Here is a 19,831-nt window from a genome sequence, read left to right as displayed (position 1 = left end):
AATATTTCAGCTAAGGATGATGTAATTGGTTTAATGTATAAAAACCGCTGACCTTCACGTGGAAGAAACAACTGCTTTCAAGCAATTTTCTATCCTTGAACATCCTGGTAACTGCTACAATATGTACCATATTCATGAAGGACTTTTCGAAATTCATGCAACAAGGCATCAACCTTCTCAGAAGACACCAACCAACTACCCCACAGGGAAAGCAGTTCGACCACAACTAAGCATAAAGGCTTCAGCTGCTAACCTGTTCCCCACTTCAGAGTCTTAGACATGTCCTCACAAGAAGTAGAACACTGGGGTTCCAAAGGTGTGAGTTCCAGAAGTGAAGGACCTCAGGTATTGAGGTTGTGCCTTGCTTTTCATTTATTCCCAGTACCATGCCAGTAAGCAACAGACCAACATACCTTGCCAGCATCAGGACACCAGCAGCTGAGGTCCACAGAGGTTTTAGCTGCATTATTAATGAGATTACTCACACATGAGTGAAAACACATCCTCTTTCCCAGATTACTCATGTTACTCTACCCTAATCATGCAGGCAATACCAAGAGTCAGAATATAAAAAACACTAAGCTTTTTGACTTTTGCAGACTAAATATATTGACACTTTTTATACAAATAAAAGCAAATTATGGCATTACATGAATTTAACAAATTCTAATACAAAACCCATGTATTTCATAAAATGAGAATTTTAAATCAGAGCTCTACAGAAACATAGAACTCCCCTAAAAATATGTCCAGTCCACTGAGCAATGTTTGCTCAAAATATAAATTTTAATATGCTTGTAAGTGTATTACACTTAACTATACATTTCCATCGTTACTGAAATCAGAAATGAAGAAAGGGTAATTCTTACCAGAACTAGCTGTACAGTTTAAATGAGAAGCAGCCCCCAGCTTGAGTTTGGTACAGCCCACACCTGGAGCAGCTGTGCCTTGCCAGTGGGCTGACTAAACACATTTGGCAGTTGTGTGAATACTTCATAGTGTTACCAGTCCAGAACAGAGAAGGGAAAAATAACATAACTTGGTGCTAAGAAAGTCACAAGCCACATCTGGATCACAGGCAATACACTGCCTACACCATGCACAGACTAAAAAATTTCTTTAATAAAACTTATTTACCAAATATTCAAAACAAATTTCTGCCTATTGCTCTACTTCACATAAGTTTACTGCTTTTAGGTTTTCAGATACCATGAAATGGTTGAACTAACTGAATGAATGCTATACAAAATGATCATCTAACATTCACTTTATACATAAATGTTTCCCAAACAGATTTACAGTATACAATTAGTTTGTACAGTGTAAGCAACTGTTACAATGCCATTTCTCTCAAACTGAAAGCAGCTAAAAAGTCTTCAGATTTTTGTTAAAAGGTTATTGGTCACCATTCAAATTTTAACCTTCTTGTCTCATCCTGTTCACATCTATGTCATCGCATTTAACACTGCAGGGTTCATTTAATAAAATATACATTACTCCATCTAATCACATGCTGCAAAACTGGTCAATGGGCAATAAAAGCTCATTAACTCAAATGTGTTTTTACATACAATGTATCTACATTTTTCCCCAGAAAGCTTTCGCTTCCTGAGCTAGACATAAAATACCTTAAAACAGGTTTAGACAGAGAGCTGAGATCCCATAAGCAAACTACATTTAAATGCATGGAGGGGAAGGGAAGGGGGAGAGGCAAAAAACCCCACCTGCACCACTTCTGGTATCTCACACTGCTATTTGCGCTCTAAATACATTTTAGATGGCTCTAATAATCTCTGGAATAAAGTAACAAGCTTAGTATTTTGTCTAAAATCTATTACTGTGTATTGCTCTTGCCTTTTTTGATGCTTATATAAAAGAATGTGTCTGTTTCGCAGCCTACTAAATACTCCTTATAATCTAAATCTTATCATCTAGGTAACTGGAATTAGAAATCATAGAATCAACCAGGTTGGAAGAGATCTCCAAGATCATCCAGTCCAACCTATCACCCAGCCCTATCCAGTCAACTAGACCATGGCACTAAGTGCCTCATCCATGCTCTAGTTTGCAACAGAAACATGCTAATTTGCTGTTGTGGGTTTTGTTTAATCAAATCTGATCCTGTTCAATACTAAAAATCAAAATACATGCATTAAAACTTGGTATATTGCAAGTACATTTCAATTTTTAATTTTTTTTTTTAATTTCCATAAGTGTTTGGAGTCACCGTCAATGAGAAAGATCAAATCTAAAACCAGAACATGATTTTTTGTTTGGATGAAAAAGGTATTTGGAGCTATCCATGATTTCTGTTTTTGAACTCAGATTTTGTAAATAATTTTTGAATTTTAAAAAAATCATTTTTCTAGTCAAGCAGTGAAGTAGCATACAATAAGAACTACAGTATTAAATAAGCTTATTGAGTAAATTCCAACAGAGTAAGCCTGGGTTTAAGGTGCTATTCCATCTGCCCTGAAGTCTTCCACAGACTTTACCATGTGGGCATCATGTCTGGGAACCAGACTCTACCGAGATGCTTTGAAACTTCCCAATGGATCTGCTCTAAGCTGTATTTCTGATCAGGAATCAGAACTTCCTCCATAATAGAAAGCTGAGAGAGACGACCACCACACATCTTCACAAACTCAACAAAGGCACTGCAAGAGACTTCACATTCTCCTAGGCCAACGGCTGACAGATACTTGCAACGTTCCGCAATACGGATCAGCTCCTCATCCAGTGGCCGCAATCCGTTGGCACACACCACCAGTTCCACTAACCGAGGACACGTCATCCCAACACGACCAAGTACATCTTTGCTTACTGATCTTCCAAAGTAAAGGTGAGTGACAGGTATTTCGTAACGAAAGAATGGGTCAAATTCTTCTTCATACAAGAAAAAGTACATTACTAAATTTACTTTAGGAGAATGCTTGATGAAGGCATCCCAGCTGCTCTTCTGAATTGTGTGGAACTGAGTCTGTCCAGGGTTTTCACTGACAACATCAATGCGCAAGTGTTCTAACCTGACGTGTTTTTCAGAAGACAATGCAAGCAGAAGCTCATCACTCAGGAGGTGGTAGTTCAGTGCCAGCTCACGTAAGCCATGGCACTGGTCAGCCACACAAAGGATACCTGGGAAGAGAATGTTACAAAAGAGGTTACACATAAACATACTAATAGCTGAACAAGAAACTAAGGGCCAGCCTGGTTTTGTGTGTCATAAGGGTGCAAAGACTATCTAGACCTAACAGCAAAGTAGAACTATACTTGACAACTAGAACCATGTGATAAGCACCACTCTGGCCTTTGCGTCATCAAGAGGTAAATGACTCTGACATCATATAGCATAGGTTTGCATTGAAAATGTTCCTCTACTGAAGTAATGATGCAGACATACCCTGCATCTGTTATTCTCCTCTACCCTCTCCCATTCAAACAGAGAAGAAACCAAAGCAGAGTATAAACAGCCTTTATAGAAATGCATTCAGTTCCCACCATCCCAAATAGTTGTATTTCAGGTAATAAACAAGAGCACATTGATGTGGATTTAAAACAAAACATTTTGTTTTACAAGGTTGTGCTAGTTTGAAGCAAGCTAGAATGTTTTGGTAAAAGAACTAGATAACGGGCAGTGAAATGAAAAACAATTGTGTCTCTTCGCTCACAGTCACGCTGAGAATTCTGGGAAGAAGTAAAACATTCTCCATTTTGTCTTTCATTCTGCCTTTGCCTTCAGACCTAGTCACATCTCATTAACCTTGCTCCCACTAACCTTGTTCCCTAACCTCTTGGCTGCACCTCTCTTCTTTCTGAGAACTGGGGTAAGGTTGAGAGGGCAAGGGGGAGGTGTTGGGGTGGTTTGAGAACCCCTCCTGGGGACTCAGGTTTCTGGGAGGGGAGTTGTGCTTCTGTATTGTTTATCCTTTGTATATTTCTGTATATAACTGTATATGCTGTAAATAGCTGCTTGTATATTTGCTGCTGTAAAATAAATAGCTTCATTTATATTCCCAGAGGCCATCTGAGTTAGCTGGGGCAATTCCAAAAGTGTGGGGGGGGCGGTTAAGAGCCCAAACCATCACAAGGTACAGTTGTAGTTCTAATGCAAGTTGAACTTGAGTTAGCAGCAAGCTGAAGAAACTTCAAATAGCCTCACAAAGGATTAGAAATATACCTTTGACTTTGCTTCTCCAGTCCAAACCCAAACATGCCTCTATCTTTGCACAGTAACTCAGGAAGTACTCAGAGTATCCTTCAGAAGTAATCTGCAGTTTGGTATCAATCTTTTTCCTTTATTTCTCAGCAGTGGAATCTCTCTTGCACTAGCTGCATTACTATTCTATGTCTTTCACTAACAAGTTTTTGAGAACTAAACTAGTAATGACCATTCCCTTCGTCCCAACTGCAATTTGAAAGCATATTATATAATTTTAAGTGCATCTATAAGAAATTTTGCATAATTCATGGGCCTTTCAATTCAATTAAAGTTCTTCCAAATTAACATCAGCCTGATAATTATAATATACCCATTGAAAAGACAAAAAAAAATCCAGTTAAGTCTCAGCACTGAAAACATTCTAATTTTCCTTCAAGAGTGTATTTTCTTCAGCCTACTGCCTCTGAAGCCAGCTATCCACAATACTAGCTCCTTTTTTTTGTTCCACATTTGTCTCCACCTCAAGGCATGCCCACACCATAAAATTTTCCCGCTATTTGCTTAGCACCCAGGTTTTGTCATTAATGCATCTAATCCCATTCTATTAATCTCCATTCCATGTAGGGCAAAAGTAACTATGCTCCTTGCTCCTTAATCAGGCATTGCTGTTTCTCACCCATTTTTCCTTCCTGCACAAGGCCAAATAGAATGTACCAAACAACTTTGTAAACCCACACTCTTTCCCAAATTATGAAAGTGTGTGACCATAGAATCAACCAGGTTAGAAGAGACCTCCAGGACCATCCAGTCCAACCTAGCACCCAGCCCTATCCAGTCAACTAGACCATGGCACAAAGTGCCTCATCCAGGGTTTACTTGAACACCTCTAGGGACATCAAATCCTCCACCTCCCTGGGCAGCCCATTCCAATGGCAAATCACTTTCTCTGGGAATAACTTCCTCCTAGCATCCAGCCTATACCTCCCCCGGCACAACTTGAGATTGTGTTCCCCCCTTCTGTTGCTGGTTGCCTGGCAGGTAGTCCACAACTGCCTTTCATGTAATTGTAGACAGCAATGAGGTCTACCCTGAGCCTCCTCTTCTCCAAGCTAAACAGCCCCAGCTCCCTCAGCCTCTCCTCATAGGGCTGTGCTCCAGGCACCTCACCAGCTTCAGCGCCCTTCTCTGGACATGTTCCAGTACCTCAAACCTCTCTTGAATTGAGGAGCCCAGAACTGGACACAGTACTCAAGGTGTGGCCTGCCCAGTACTGAGCACAGGGGAAGAATAACCTCCCTTGTCCTACTTGGCCACACTGCTCCTAATACAGGCCAGGATGCCATTGGCTTCCCTGGGCACCTGGGCACACTGCTGGCTCATGTTCAGCCTACTATCTACCAGTATCCCCAGGTTCCTTTCTGCCTGGCTGCTCTCCAGCCACTCCGTCCCTAGCCTGTAGCACTGCTTGGGGTTGTTGTGGCCAAAGTGTAGAAGCCTGCACTAGTGACTGGCTGCCAACTGCATGTTGCACCATCTCTTATGATGTTCCATAAAGCCTTGTATCAAGCATTAGCCACAAACCAGCAAGTCTGCTCCCAAATCCAAATTAAAGGAAATTACTCTTTGCCTCAATAAAAATTATTGCTGGAACTTGTTCCTCCTGAAAGACACATTACGTGTCCTGTACTTCTACACACAAGGAATATCAAGTGATTTCTTTTCAGTTACTAAAGTTAAAAAACTCCCTATGACTACAAAGCTCTGATGGAAATAATATTCCAATTAACACACTGACAAATGTTTAACTAGACAAATCTGCTGCAAAACAAACCTGTTTATCCAGAATTTCTATATACAAAACCAAACACAAGGTTTTGTCCCAGAGGTACAACTGCAAAAAGTATTGTCTGCACTTTGTTATCACTTATAGACACATAGCCTCTGCTACAGTATCATTTCTCTCATGTCAGATTCCCTAACAGTGAATTCTACATGTAATGTACCTAATATCTGCAGTTGCAATGTATTTGCATGAATAAAGTTACGGTGACTAAAGCAGTAACTACTTATCCTCAGAAGAAAAACCTCAACTAAGTTGCCAGCATCTCATTCACAATTCCTCTTCCATTTCTCAGTGAAAAAATGTTTTAAGTTGATGGGCTGTGAATCTATCTTAAACTTGCTGTGAATTGAGTAAGTCTTCCACAAACATTAATTCTATGCACTTAAGAATCTTAAATAATTTAATTCTGATATGAACTAGCCTCATTCTTGCTACAAATAAAGAGCATTAATGAGGTATATTTAGTAAAGGCAGAAGTTCTGCACAGCTCAGTCTCGTCTCTCCTTTGTGGATGCTGTGTGCACTTATTCCCCAACTGAATTGCTTACTTTCAGAATGACTAAATCAGCATCTTCATAATCCATGACACCGCAACACTCAAAATCCACACATAATGAACTGCAGAAAGAGCTCATGTTCTAAAAACCTAATTATACTGGAATACTTAAATAGGCATTGCAGATGTAGTGCACCATCAAGACAGTAAGTATTCTTTTTAAGTTCCACAAGGTTATCTATTTGTCCAGAACAGACATGCACTGCTTGATCATAGTTACTCTGCAAGTGGTGGGATTGATGGATCACCAACCAGTTGAATTAACATTTTATTCAGTAACAGTTGCTGTATATATCACATTCATCCTCACTCCCAATTCACTTCTATCTTTTCAGAGGTTTACTGGTTTCAGACAAAATTCTATGCATACATTAAAAAAAAAATTAACAAACAAACCCAAAGAAAAATCCAACAACCAAAACCACCCCACAAAAAAACCTCCAAACCACTGTAGCTTACCAGCAGGAGAAACATGAGGACAACTACTCATTTTCAATAGTTTGAGTGTGTCACTATTGTTAGCCACGAGCACTTTGAGAGATGGATCATCTACTGGTGTATCATCAATCTTAAGTGAAGAGAGTGACTTGGAATTTACAAACACCACTGTCAGTGCAGAAATAAAGTGAGACTGGGGAGGAAGAAAAAAGTTTGAATTAAACAGTAGTATTTGAGATAAAAATCTCAATTTTTTTACATTGTACAGAGCAGTCCTAGTTTTCTTTTACTTACAGAAATCAGTTGATCACAGGATCACAGGATATTAGGGGTCGGAAGGGACCCAAGGAGATCGAGTCCAACCACCCTGACAGAGCAGGACCACACAATCTAGAACAGATCACAAGGCCTTCAACAGGCCTTGAAAGTCTCGAGGGAAGGAAACTCACAACCTCTCTGGGGAGCCTGTTCCAGTGCCCTTACAATAAAGAAGTTCCCCCCTGTGCTCAGGTGGAACCTCTTGTGCTGCAACTTACACCCACTGCTCCTTGTCCTATTCCAGGGAGCAAGTGGGCAGAGCCTGTCTCCCCTCTCCTGAACCCCAGCCCTCCAGTGTTTATAAACATTTATTAAATCCCCTCTCAGTCTTCTCCATACTAAATACCCCCAGGTCCCTCAGCCTCCCCTCGTAAGGCAGTGCCCTCCAGTCCTCTAGTCATCCTCATAGCCCTCTGCTGGACCCTCTCCAGCAGATCCCTGTCCTTCTTAAACTGGGGAGCCCAAAACTGAAGGCAGTACTCAAGATGAGGTCTCACTAGGGCAGGATAGAGGGGAAGGAGAACCTCCCTTGATCTGCTGGACCCACTCTTCCTAATACACCCCAAGATCTCATTGGCTTTCTTGGCCACAAGGGCACATTGCTGTCCTACAGTTAACTTGTTATCCACCAGGACTCCCAGGTCCCTCTCCACAAGGCTGCTCTCCAGGAGATCACCTCCCAACCTGTACTGGTGCAGTTTATTATTCCTTCCCTGGTGCAGGACTCTGCACTTGTCCTTGTTGAACCTCATTTGGTTCCTCTGTGCCCAGCTCTCCAGTCTGTCCAGGTCTCGCATTCTTCTGATATCACATAATTTAAGAGTAGAGGAAGTATAATAATTTTTTACTAGTCTATGTCTTTGGCAAATCAAAACATCCAACATTAAGTATGAATCAAGTACTTGACCCAGGACAACCCGCTACACAAACAAAATCTGTAGGAAAGCCATGAAAGAAGAGAAAGCCTAGAAGAGAAGAGGATCATTTGCAAATTGTACTCTAAAAGAAGCATCTTTTACAACAGGAATTCCCACACAGTGAGCTGTGTTGCACTGATGAGGTGCAAACCACAGCCCAGTCTTTGTTAAGATAGGTCCAAAGTCAAATGACAGTACTGTGTCCTCACCATCCACAGAGTATCCAGGTCTGAACAGATTTGTCTTGGGAAGTTACATGGAGTGGTCCAAACAGAGCCAAGGAGTATGTAATCAATTAATGATTAGGTGGCATAAATAACGTAGGTTTAGTGGTCAAGGCTGCTCCTCAGCAATTTTATATAACCACTGAAACTTACTAGTAAAGACAGAACCCAGGACACCTTGAGAAACAGATTAAAAAGCCCATAGAGCAGCAGCTGCAGAAATCATTGTTGGTATGAAGGAAGCACGTAATTACATTGTCATAATGATTTCCTACAATACTGACTCAATACTTTGAAGAACTTCTTCTGTGTACTACATGAGGTATTCCCTAAAAATTACCTGCTACTTTTGACTTCAAAACTGCTCACTCTGAGCCAAAAGCACATGTAGAATCCCAAATACAGTTACACCAGAGAAGGCCTGGCAACAGCATTTGCTCACTCTTACGCTGTGTTTGTGGTTTTGCTAAAACTCATGAGATTTACAGCAGGAATTGGTCTTTTCACATTAACATAATCTGTCAGCATCCAAAGTTCATAGCAGAAGCAGTAGGCATTTTGGCTTTAGGACGTACTCCTAAGTATACTGAGAATACACTGATTATATATGTTATGTACTGAAGAAAAAGTGCTTTAATGATATTTCCACTTGATATTTCAGAAGTGTCAGTATTGTGTTATTTTCTGTATTTAGAATGTAATTCCCTTGTCACTCAACTCACATCATTGCTTCACTAAGGCAGCTGTTAAAGACAAAAGAAGTTAATCACGTTTTCAAAAACAGCTAACTTGAAGCCCTAGTTTGAAAGGCTAACAGAAGAAAGATGGGAACATAACGTCTTTTCAATACTGAAACACATGTAGCCTATCATATAATTCTTTTAAATATTCACATGGAATGTACTTCTTGAAAAGACTTGGTAATGCAAGGCTAAGTATGATTTACAAATATATGGCAGTTGTCACATGATCTGAAATCAAAAAGGCGCCAGTGAAGATAATGCAAGGTACTTCAGACTTCCTATCCAGTGTGATTAAAAAAACTGATCACTAACCATTTTCGGATCCATTCATTTTTATCTGCTTCTCATCCTGGGCCTGTTACTAACAGCTTCCCACAAGAACTTACTCATGATCCACTTTTGTTCTTTAAAAATAATTGCTGGTGGTAACATATGCCAGGGACAGTATTACTGGAGTATTAAATATCAAAAGTAAAATTATGACGACAGTTGTGTTCACCTCCTTTTGTATAAATTTTTTTAAATGCCACATGTAAACCTGATAGGAATAAAAAAAAGGAAGCTTTGCATTTTAGAAGCCTTGAAGACCATAGCAAGAATGCCTACAAATAATTATTCATCAAGCTGAATGGGATCATAACATAGCCTTCCAGGAAAACCTAAAAGAGATAAAACAGCATAGAGATTGAAAAATAACACAATATGCAAGAGATGAAAGGACAAACTACTGTTAACACAGCAAGACTGTGTCCTGTTTTCCCTGTGTTCATGTTTTCTTATAGTCATATCTCAAAGAACACTGAAAAATGGAAAAAAAAACCCTACAAAACAGATATTTGGAAAAAAAAATCTTTCAAAATTAAGGATTAAAAACACATAACCAAGAAGACTACACAATGTGGCTGCGATCACTGCCAAGGATAATAATTGATAATCTTTCCATAGATAACCTTACTTAAATGCTATAGTCCACTGCCTTTCCTGACACTGTCCCTACTTCTTCCTTGTCCCTGTTGCCATAATCAGCAATGATATCAGTGAGACTCAGCTAATTGTCTACTTGTGCCTCACCCTCCACATACATGTGGAGCAGGTGCAAGAAATGAGGTTGTGAGATATCTGATATGTTCCTGTCACAGAACGACCAACTCTGGTTACCCCAACCACCTTCCCATTTGTCAGCAATAGCACATGTCTACCTCATTATCAGAAACACTTGTGTGGAACAATGTATGAGACCCGTTGTCTTCTAGATCAGATGTCTTCTACTAAAACCCAGTTTTGATAACATGCAGAGTAAAAAAGTATGATGGAAAATTTCAGAAAAAATGTGTACTTTGTCTAAGAATCTGACACAACCGTGCAACATGAACTACTGAAAATTGTGATTATACTGCCTTTTAGAGAGCATAATGATAATGTAATCCCTGGAGCAAGGGCACATAGATAAAACTCTACCACTCCTTCAACTTCTAAGTCTCCTGAACATCCCTCACAGCAGAGTCATGAATCGTCCAGCCTCCTGACTTGCATCATGTTGCTTAGTTATTACGTTTCAGTCAACAGACAGGAGGCCTTGGAAGAACAAGGTCAGGACCAAGTTCTCACACAATGCAGAAAATGAACACAACTTCAGTCAGCCAACTTACTACAATAGGACAGTTCTTCCCTTTAATGGAGTCCATTAATAAATTTTCTATCAAAGATCCACATTCTTACAAAAAAACTTACAGAAAAGTTAATAAAAAATGCTGAATGAATCACTTCAGTATTTTGTTATAGAAAACTATCTATATTAACATACCTTTGGTAAATCCATGAAGCTCGGACGGGCAGTTGAGATTAGCCCAAGCGTCTTCAGAGAGCAATTCACAAGTTGTGATAAAATATCACAAGCTGCTTCTGCAGATTCCTTGCTACTGTCCACCTTAAAACAAAACAGATTTATTGTTTAGAAAACACTGCATCAAACATGCTCTTTAAAAAAAAAAAAATCAGAATGAATGCTCCTTAATGATGTGGGCTTTATAAGCCTTACCTAACTTTAGTGACATTCTTTAATTTTCAGCATGTTAAAATGTTTTGATCACAATTGTCAATAGTGTTGCAATTACTGACATTAATTAAATCATACCTCTCATGCTTTATTTATACAGACAAATCATCAAAACTGTCTCAAAAGTATCAAGAGAAATTTCCTTAAAAACTTCCTAAATAAAGTACAAGGGAAAAGAGAAAAAAAGAAAAATAAAAGGAGAAAGAAGTTTAATAGATACATTTATTTTTTATAAAACTACCTCTAAAAAGCCTCAAAAATACACTACCTTGAAGCTTACATACTGCAGGTGATTGGAATGCCTCTTTATTATTTGCTTGATTAGTTCAGGATGCGTAGCTCTCAAGTAAGATGTAGCTGGTTGATTCAGTTCAAACTCAAAACACCTCCAGAGATCAGGCATATGAAACACTTGGTTCCAGCTTCGGCAGACCTGTGATGCATGAGCACGATCCAGAAGTGGCAAGTACTGAAACACCTGCAGGATAATGTCTTGAAGCAGGTTTGCCCAGTCAGGACTCTGCATAACTATGGTTTTCTCATCTTTAGTAATCTTGTGCCTCTTTGATTCTTTCTCAGTTGTCTCTCCAAAGGAACTGCTGTGGCCCTCAGTTTTTCTTCCTCGTTTCATTCTACAGAAATAATAATTTGGAAATTCTGTATTATTTTGTAAATGTAACAGAGCTTAAAAGAGCAACATTTAATAGACAAATGTGGTGATGAAAAAGCATGTTTTCTGTAACTACACTTTTGCAGAGTTGTTGAGTGTGTGTCTCCCTCCAATGAAGTTAAAAAAAACAACCCAGGTAACAGTGAATTTGTAGTGGTACTCTAAAAATAACATTACCATATCTTTAACATTCTTTAATCAATAACAGTGGCAATCCATTTATAGCAGTCACTCTCCTTTCAGCATTTCACTTTTGTGTTTGCGAGCACTTTGTACATAATTTGTTTTACTGTTTAGTTGATTATCACTCTGCCTTCCTACTAATGGAAAGATGTTCTTCTTAATAATTTTCTGATCACTGATTGATATTGCTGCCTAAGTCTCCTTTACCAAAACTACAGCTGAAACTATGGAAGGCAAAGGAAGGCAACAAAGTAAATAATGAGTGTGGGTGTGCTTGCAGGTGTTGCACTTGTACCTGGCCAAATATTTTTTGTTCCTAGGCAGGAACAATCTTTACAGTTATTAATCTTTAAAAAAGGTTACTTCAACATGCATCTTCTATTACATCAAGAATACTGGTGTGCTTTAATTTTTCCAATTAACTACTAAACAAGTAGTACAAAAGATTTCCAGTAATGGTCTGGAATTTTCAACCCACAAAAAAAGTTTACAGTACAGTCACCAAACCTTCCTCAGTCGTATCAAATTCAGCAAGTCTGAGGCACAACGTTACTCCATCCTCAGTTGCCTGTACTTCTTCCCTAGTGGTCTCACACATTCTACTTTAGGTTACATTAACAGTACATTCTTTAGTACAATGTCAGCTTAAAATTGAACTTAGTATCCAATCATTTACTTTTGAAAGCCTCAGTGCAATGCTCATCATGTCCTAAAGGACTAGGAACAAGAACTTGCACTACACTACAATAGATTTAATTCTAATGTCTACAAAACTAAGAGAACCCAGGGATAGCCTTGATATGTATGAACACTCCCTAGGGGCACACACATAAAATTATTATATGTCCAGTCCATTTGAGATGTGAACAATCAACTCTTCCTGCTACACACCGCAAGTAAGTAGAAGTTTAGAAGTAGCTTCTTAAAATCAAACGTGATACACTAGACATACAAGTGAAAAATTATGCCGTTCATAATCCAATGCATCACTCATTTTTCTCAATGACAGCACCTCCTTGCATATCATTATAAACACTTTAATCCTACTTACTCACATGACAAAAACAAGCTATCATTTAAAAGTCTGAAGCTATTCATAAAATTACAGAAATAACCTGAACATACCATAGAATCAAGCAGGTTGGAAGAGATCTCCAAGATCATCCAGTCCACCCTATCCCCCAGCCCTATCCAGTCAACTAGACCATGGCACTAAGTGCACCATCAAGTCTTTTCTTGAACATCTCCAGGGATGGTGCCTCCACCACCTCCCTGGGCAGCCCATTCCAATGGCAAATCACTCTCTCTGGGAAGAACTTCCTCCTAACATCCAGTCTATACTTCCCCCGGCACAACTTGAGACTGTGTCCCCTTGTTCTATTGCTGGTTGCCTGGGAGAAGAGGCCACCTCCCACCTGGCTACAATGTCCCTTCAGGTAGTTGTAGACAGCAATGAGGTCACCCCTGAGCCTCCTCTTCTCCAGGCTAAACAACCCCAGCTCCCTCAGTCTCTCCTCATAGGGTTTATGTTCCAGGACCCTCACCAGCTTTGTTGCCCTTTTCTGGACATGTTCCAGCACCTCAACATGTCTCTTGAATTGAGGGGCCCAGAAGTGGACACAGTACTCAAGGTGTGGCCTGACTGGCATTGAGAACAGGGGCAAAATAACCTCCCATGTCCTACTGGCCACACTTTTCTTGATACAGGCCAGGATGCCATTGGCTCTCTTGGCCACCTGGGCACACTGTTGGCTCATCTTCAGCCTACTGTCTATCAGTACCCCCAGGTCCCTTTCTTCCTGGCTGCTTTCCAGCCACTCAGTCTCCAGTGTGTAGTGCTGCTTGGGGTTGTTGTGGCCGAAGTGCAGAACCCTGCACTTGGCCTTGTTAAATCTCATCCTGTTGGCCTCTGCCCACCTATCCAGCCTGTCCAGGTGCCTCTGCAGAGCTCTCCTACCTTCCAACAGACTAACACCTGCTCCTAGCTTGGTGTCATCTGCAAACTTACTGATGCTGGACTCAATCCCCTTGTCCAGATCATCAGTAAAGATATTGAACAGGACTGGGCCCAGCACTGATCCTTGGGGAACACCACTAGTGACTGGCTGCCAACTGCATGTGGCACCATTCACCACCACTCTCTGGGCCAGGACCTCCAGTCAATTCTTGACCCAGCACAGAGTGAATCTGTCCAAACCATGAGCTGCCAGCTTGGCTAGGAGCTTCTTGTGGCAGACAGTGTCAAAGCCTTTGCTGAAGTCCAGGTAGACTACATCCACAGCCTTCCCCACATTCACCAGGTGGGTAACCTGATCATAAAAGGAGATCAGGTTGGTGAGACAGGACCTGCCCTTCCTAAACCCATGCTGGCTCAGACTGGTCCCCTGGCCATCCCGTAGGTGCTTTGTGATGGCACTCAAGATGACCTGTTCCATGACTTTGCCTGGCACTGAGGTCAGGCTGACAGGTCTGTAGTTTTCTGGCTCCTCCTTACAACCCTTCTTGTGGATGGGTATCACATTGGCCAGCTTCCAGTCTTCAGGAACCTCTCCAGTGAGCCAGGGCTGTTGATAAATGATGGAGAGTGGCTTGGCCAGCTCATCTGCCAGCTCTCTCAGAACCCTACAATGGATCCCATCCGGTCCCATGGACTTGTGAGGATCCAAATGTCGCAGCAGGTCCCTTGCTTCTTCCTCATGGATTAGAGGGGGACTATACTGGTCCCTAACTCCAGCCACCACTTCAGGAGTCCAGCTGTCCTAAAGACAACACTATTGAAGATTGAGGCAAAGAAGGTGTTAAGCACCTCTGCCTTTTCCTTATCCTTTGTCACTATACTCCCCTCTCCATCTAATAAGGACTGGCCCTTCTCTTGCCATTCATATATTTAAAGAAACATTTTTTATTTTCCTTGACAGCCGTGGCCAGCTTAAGCTCTAAATGGGCTTTTGCCTCTAATTCTTTTTCTACATACCTAGCAACCTCCTTGAACGTTTCCTGGGACACCTCCCCTCTTTTCCAAAGGTGATACACTCTCTTTTTAATCTTTAATTCCTTCAGCAGCTCCCTGCCCATCCAGTCTGGCTGCCTCCCTCATCAGCTCGTCTTCCAGCTCAGTGGCACAGCCTGCTCCTGTGCCTTTAGGAGTTCTTTCTTGAAGCAGGTCCAACCTTCCTGAACCCCTTTATTTTCAAAGGCTTTTTTCCAAGGAACTTTCTGAGTTAGTTCCTCAAATAGGCTGAAGTCTGCCCTTCGGAAGTCCAGTGCGGAGGTTCTGTTGATGCCCCTCCTGGTTTCTCCATATATTGAAAACTCTATAATTTCATGGTCACTGGACCCCGGGCAGCCTCCAATCACCACATCCCCTACCAGCCCCTCTCAATTTGTGAGCAGCAGGTCAAGCAGGGCTGCCCCCCTGGTAGGCTCACATAACAGCTGGGATAAGAAGTTGTCTTCCACACATTCTAGAAACCTTCTAGACTGCTGCTTCTCTGCAGTGTTTAAGTCCCATCAAATACTCATAAACAGATTTGGTCTTGACTTTTTTTTTCCAACTTCATTTTTTAATCCCAGTAACACGTGGACAGCAATCATAATGCTATTGGGTAAAAAAATCATGCTACTAGTTTAAAAAATCCTCTACTTGGTTCCTGAGAACTACTTCCTGTGACTCACAGCTCATGGCTATGACTATGCAAAACAGGAGTCTGAAACAAGGTTTCCACCAAGAGAGAGTTCTGTTGCTGAGCAACTGACTACACTGGCACAGAAGAAAAGCAAGAAAACTGAATAGTGACTTAGAGCTATCTGCAACCAAAACAAAAGATGAAGAAACTGGATTTTGCAGCTGTGAAAACTGAGTAATTAAACATACAAACGAACTGAGAATTAGATTAGCAATTCCACTACAAACTGGTCACTTTTGCATTTCAAATAACTGCTAAGCATAGTCTGAGAATACCACTTATTATAAGCTAGCATAAAATGCAATATTCCTTTAAACGAAGCAAATATTCCAAACAACTACAACTAGGTTATAAAGAACAGTTATCACACGCAAGCTATTCACTTGCCAAATTTGGGTTAGCAAGTTTGATGCCTTTAAACCTTTCCAAAGCCATCTCATCATTGGTCTGCAAAAAGCTACACAAGGTAACCGTATGTGACATCTTCCTCTATCTCTTCCCTAGCAAACACACCAGGACACGTTTCTAGATATGGTAGGCTACTTTTATCTCTGCATTAGGGGGTCAAGTTCTGAATTTTCTTATCATGTTACAAAGGCTATTGTGCATGTACCATAGAGCTGATTCACATACACAACACATTCGCTATAGCTGACCTTTTAAAAGAAGGCACAAGCTCTACATCTTGCACATTGTTTTTCTTCCAGGAAAGATGGAAGTGAGCTGCAACTGATAAAAGACTATGAATTGTTCAAGTAGGAAAAATAATCTAGAAAGGTCTGACAAAAGTCATCAGCTGCCAGCTTATGAACCTGCACCTCTGAGCTAACTCTGATGAATTCCAAATAGTTAATATATGCTGACTACAGATCAAAATTCAGTCTTGAAGTTGCAGTTTACTATCCTAAGTTTTTATGGAGGGAATTAAGGAAAAAAAAGACAGTATGTCCATCACTAGAAGCTATACTGACAATTTCACGTCACAGTCTTCCAAGAAAATAAGATACTATGTCACCTTCAAAGTGCCATGTCTTAAAAAGTAGAGGGTGAAGAAAGTCATTTCCAGGCTTTTTTTTTTTTGTTAGTCACATCTTGGATGTTCTGTAATTGAAGGGCAGAGCTATCATTTAAGTTTTTAAAAAATATTTCTTCGTGGAACTTCTTCAAAAGTAGGAAAAAGCTAAGCTGCAAGACTAAAAACATGATTTTAAAATATTCTAATTACTTTTTGATGATCGTTTCACAGCATGTAAAGCATTAGAACAGGCCTGCTTTACAAAAAACACAGTTGGAGTTTCAACCTCTTAACAGTAAAAAATTACATAATTAAAAGAGGATGTAGATTTGCCTACAGAGGTTTGCAGTCATGTAAAAATTGATTTATTACTGGAATTAAAAAAAAGACACTTAGTGTAATCCTGTTCTGTGCTGCAAATTTAAAACAGGAACTGTGCAAAATGCAATTACAGATTTCAGCTCTCTTCAGTTTATGTATGCAATAGTCTAATCTATCCATTTTAAATTCGAGGCCAACAGAAATAACTTTTCAACGAGGAAGATGCTGATGCAAAATTCCATGCTGGCCTATCACTGCATTGGTACAACCTATTTTTCAAACAATGGCTGCTTATCACTTCTTACCACTTTTGAACCACTTCATCTTGCTTTTAACTCTTTCGGGCATACTCAGGATGCACTTATCACTGACCAATTTTTCCAAATTGCTACTATAACCTCTGCTTCAAAATTTAAGATCTTGACTGGGGGCATGCTTGACTCCATGAGATTTTTCAACTAGATTTCTCAACCTATTAGAACGACTTGCTTCTCAACTCAATGTTCAGAACTCCGCATCTAGGTGCAACCCACGCTATCTCGCTCGAGGTAGTCACGTTCAACCATAATCACAAAGCTCAGTCACGAAGTTAAAAGGAGGAGCAAAGCACATGCTAACATTGTTTTTATTGGTAAGGTGGAGACAAAACATAATGGCAGCTAAAAAAAAAATCCAAACAATTGTGCACGGGTATCGACATTCTGCTGATAACGCTTGTCCACGAACAAACAGAGCTCAGCTCCTTATATTGTTCCACACCTGAAAGCTGTTCTAGAAGCAATGTCTGCGCTAGTGGGGGGAAAAGGCTGAAAGGGCTACCCAGACTAATCCAAGTCTAACTCACAGTTACCTCAAACAATTTAGATATGCTGAAAACCATGAGTGATTTATATTTTCTTACTGTCAGTACGAGAAGGCTGCGAGAGAGCGACGCCTAAATACGGAGAGTTTAAACCCCGCAGCGCCCTGAGACGCTTCACCTCAGGGTCCGCTTCTAATGGCCCAGCCCCATATACGGGCTCATGCAGACCACTACCAGGCCCCACGCCCTGGCGCCCCCACAGCTCGGACCCCCTTCTCCTCCCTACACAGAAAGCACAGCTGGGGTTAGGACAAAGCTCCTGCTGCGCTGCCACCGCCCACCCCATTCCAGTCCCTTCACCTGGCGGCTCCCTGCAGCGCTTCGCGTTAACCGGGACTCGGGTCGTGATGGCGCCTCCCCTCCGGCCACATTAGCTCCCTCCACCGAAGACAACTTCCAGCGCCTTCTTCACCCGTCCAATCCGTCCATCCAATTCCGTCCTGCCCCCCAGTCGCTACTTGCCCCCTTCCTCCCTCTGTGTTTACTTCCCAATAGCGGAAGCGACGCAAACCAGCCAAAATGGCGGCGGGCGGGCTGCGTGGCGGCACCTCCCCTCCGCCTCCACCCCTCACGGGCTGGGGGCGGTGCGAGAGGGGCTGCATCGGGAGGTTGTTTGCGGAACTGGTTTCTGTGTAGCTTTTGCCGAGGTAGTGGCTGCTGGGGGGCAGTCAGTTGCCCCTCCTTCGCTCTTCCCGCCTCCTTGGGCCCTACTGCAGGGGGTTAAGCGCTTCGTGCCTCGGTTTGCGGCGAGTCGCCGTGGCGGGTGGGAGTTTGCTTCCGCTATGGGCTAGCAAGGGCCAGGTTGCCTGCAGGCGTCCGGACGGAGGCTCGACGGCCGGGAAAAAGAGGCGTGAAAAGTCTAGAGGAGATATACCGAGGGTGGATACCGAGCAAAGGAGCCAGATCTTCCTCTGTGTAGAATCAAGTGGCTCTGTAGTTTGAATACCACGTGTCAGGGCTAGCCTTGTTGGCCCAGCAGGCCATTAGACATTAACTGCTTGGGGCAATTTCTAGGCAGAGAGACAAACTGACCCGTGAGAGTAAGTTCTCTCTGTTTGTAAGGGGCCTTGTTACATATGTGATGTCTCATACAGCTCATTCTTCAGTCCTGCACGGACAACTTGTTTAAAGTTTTTGTGATACTGAAAACTTATTTTATTAATTGCAACAGATATGAAAAAATACATGCTTGACTTTTTTATTTCAGGACAGTGGGGTTATGATCTTAATTTCGGTTAAGGTTTCTTGGAACGAGCCAATGATATCCAATAGACTCCTCAATCTTGAAATAACGTCAAAGCAGTGTTAACTTTTCTTCAGCAGTCTCTCAAATGTTGCCACCCTTGAGTTCTTCAAGAAACACTTTATTGAAGAAAATTATTCTGCAGCATTTTCTTGCATACTTACAATCTGTAGTTAGTTCATTGAGATTATTGGGGAGGAAATACTGATACATAGAGGTTTCTCACTGAAAAGCATTGCTTCCTGTATTTTATGTTTCCATGAGATAATAACTTTCTGGCATCCACAATTTGTTACTGTTCAGTCATATAGTTCTGTGTGTATCCAGCCTTCAGCTTTTCAGAAAAGCAACAAAAATCTGGAGATAAGGAATGAGTTCTCGCCTCACTTGAGCAGATTACTGAGCAAGTCAGACATGCTTTTAATAGCAAATACTTGGCTGTGGGACTTGTTCAGTTAAACAGAGCATCTACACAAACTTTTGTTGATAATGAGCAGTGTTTATGACTGAAGCCTATACTGTCAAGAAAACTGAAGTAGCCGTTGTCCCCATTTAAAGGTGTTCATTGCTTTCCATTCTTGCTCTATGGGAGTTCTC

General features: G+C 41.3%; 1 protein-coding gene across 1 annotated transcript; it reads right to left on the bottom strand.

The window, feature by feature from the left end:
- Positions 1–583: 583 nt before the first annotated feature.
- Positions 584–18,516, bottom strand: FBXL3 (F-box and leucine rich repeat protein 3). The gene is made up of 5 exons (XM_064173784.1): positions 18,292–18,516; positions 11,523–11,886; positions 11,003–11,125; positions 7,018–7,189; positions 584–3,135 (listed from the first exon to the last, which is right to left on the bottom strand). Exons 2-5 carry the CDS (start codon positions 11,883–11,885, stop codon positions 2,492–2,494), a joined length of 1,302 nt encoding a protein of 433 aa, XP_064029854.1. The 5' UTR covers position 11,886; positions 18,292–18,516; the 3' UTR covers positions 584–2,491.
- Between the last annotated feature and the right edge of the window lie 1,315 nt (positions 18,517–19,831).

Source organism: Pogoniulus pusillus, chromosome 3, assembly GCF_015220805.1.
Source record: "Pogoniulus pusillus isolate bPogPus1 chromosome 3, bPogPus1.pri, whole genome shotgun sequence".
Lineage (NCBI taxonomy): Eukaryota > Metazoa > Chordata > Aves > Piciformes > Lybiidae > Pogoniulus > Pogoniulus pusillus.
This window is presented reverse-complemented; position numbering and strand designations above follow the sequence as displayed.

Coding starts and splice junctions, on each gene's coding strand:
- FBXL3 (XM_064173784.1), bottom strand. CDS start 11,885: ATGAAACGAGGAAGAAAAACTGAGGGCCACAGCAGTTCCTTTGGAGAG. Junction 11,126..11,522: donor TGCAGTATGTAAGCTTCAAG/GTAGTGTATTTT, acceptor TTTTGTTTTAAG/GTGGACAGTAGCAAGGAATC. Junction 7,190..11,002: donor GCTTCATGGATTTACCAAAG/GTATGTTAATAT, acceptor CTTCCTCCCCAG/TCTCACTTTATTTCTGCACT.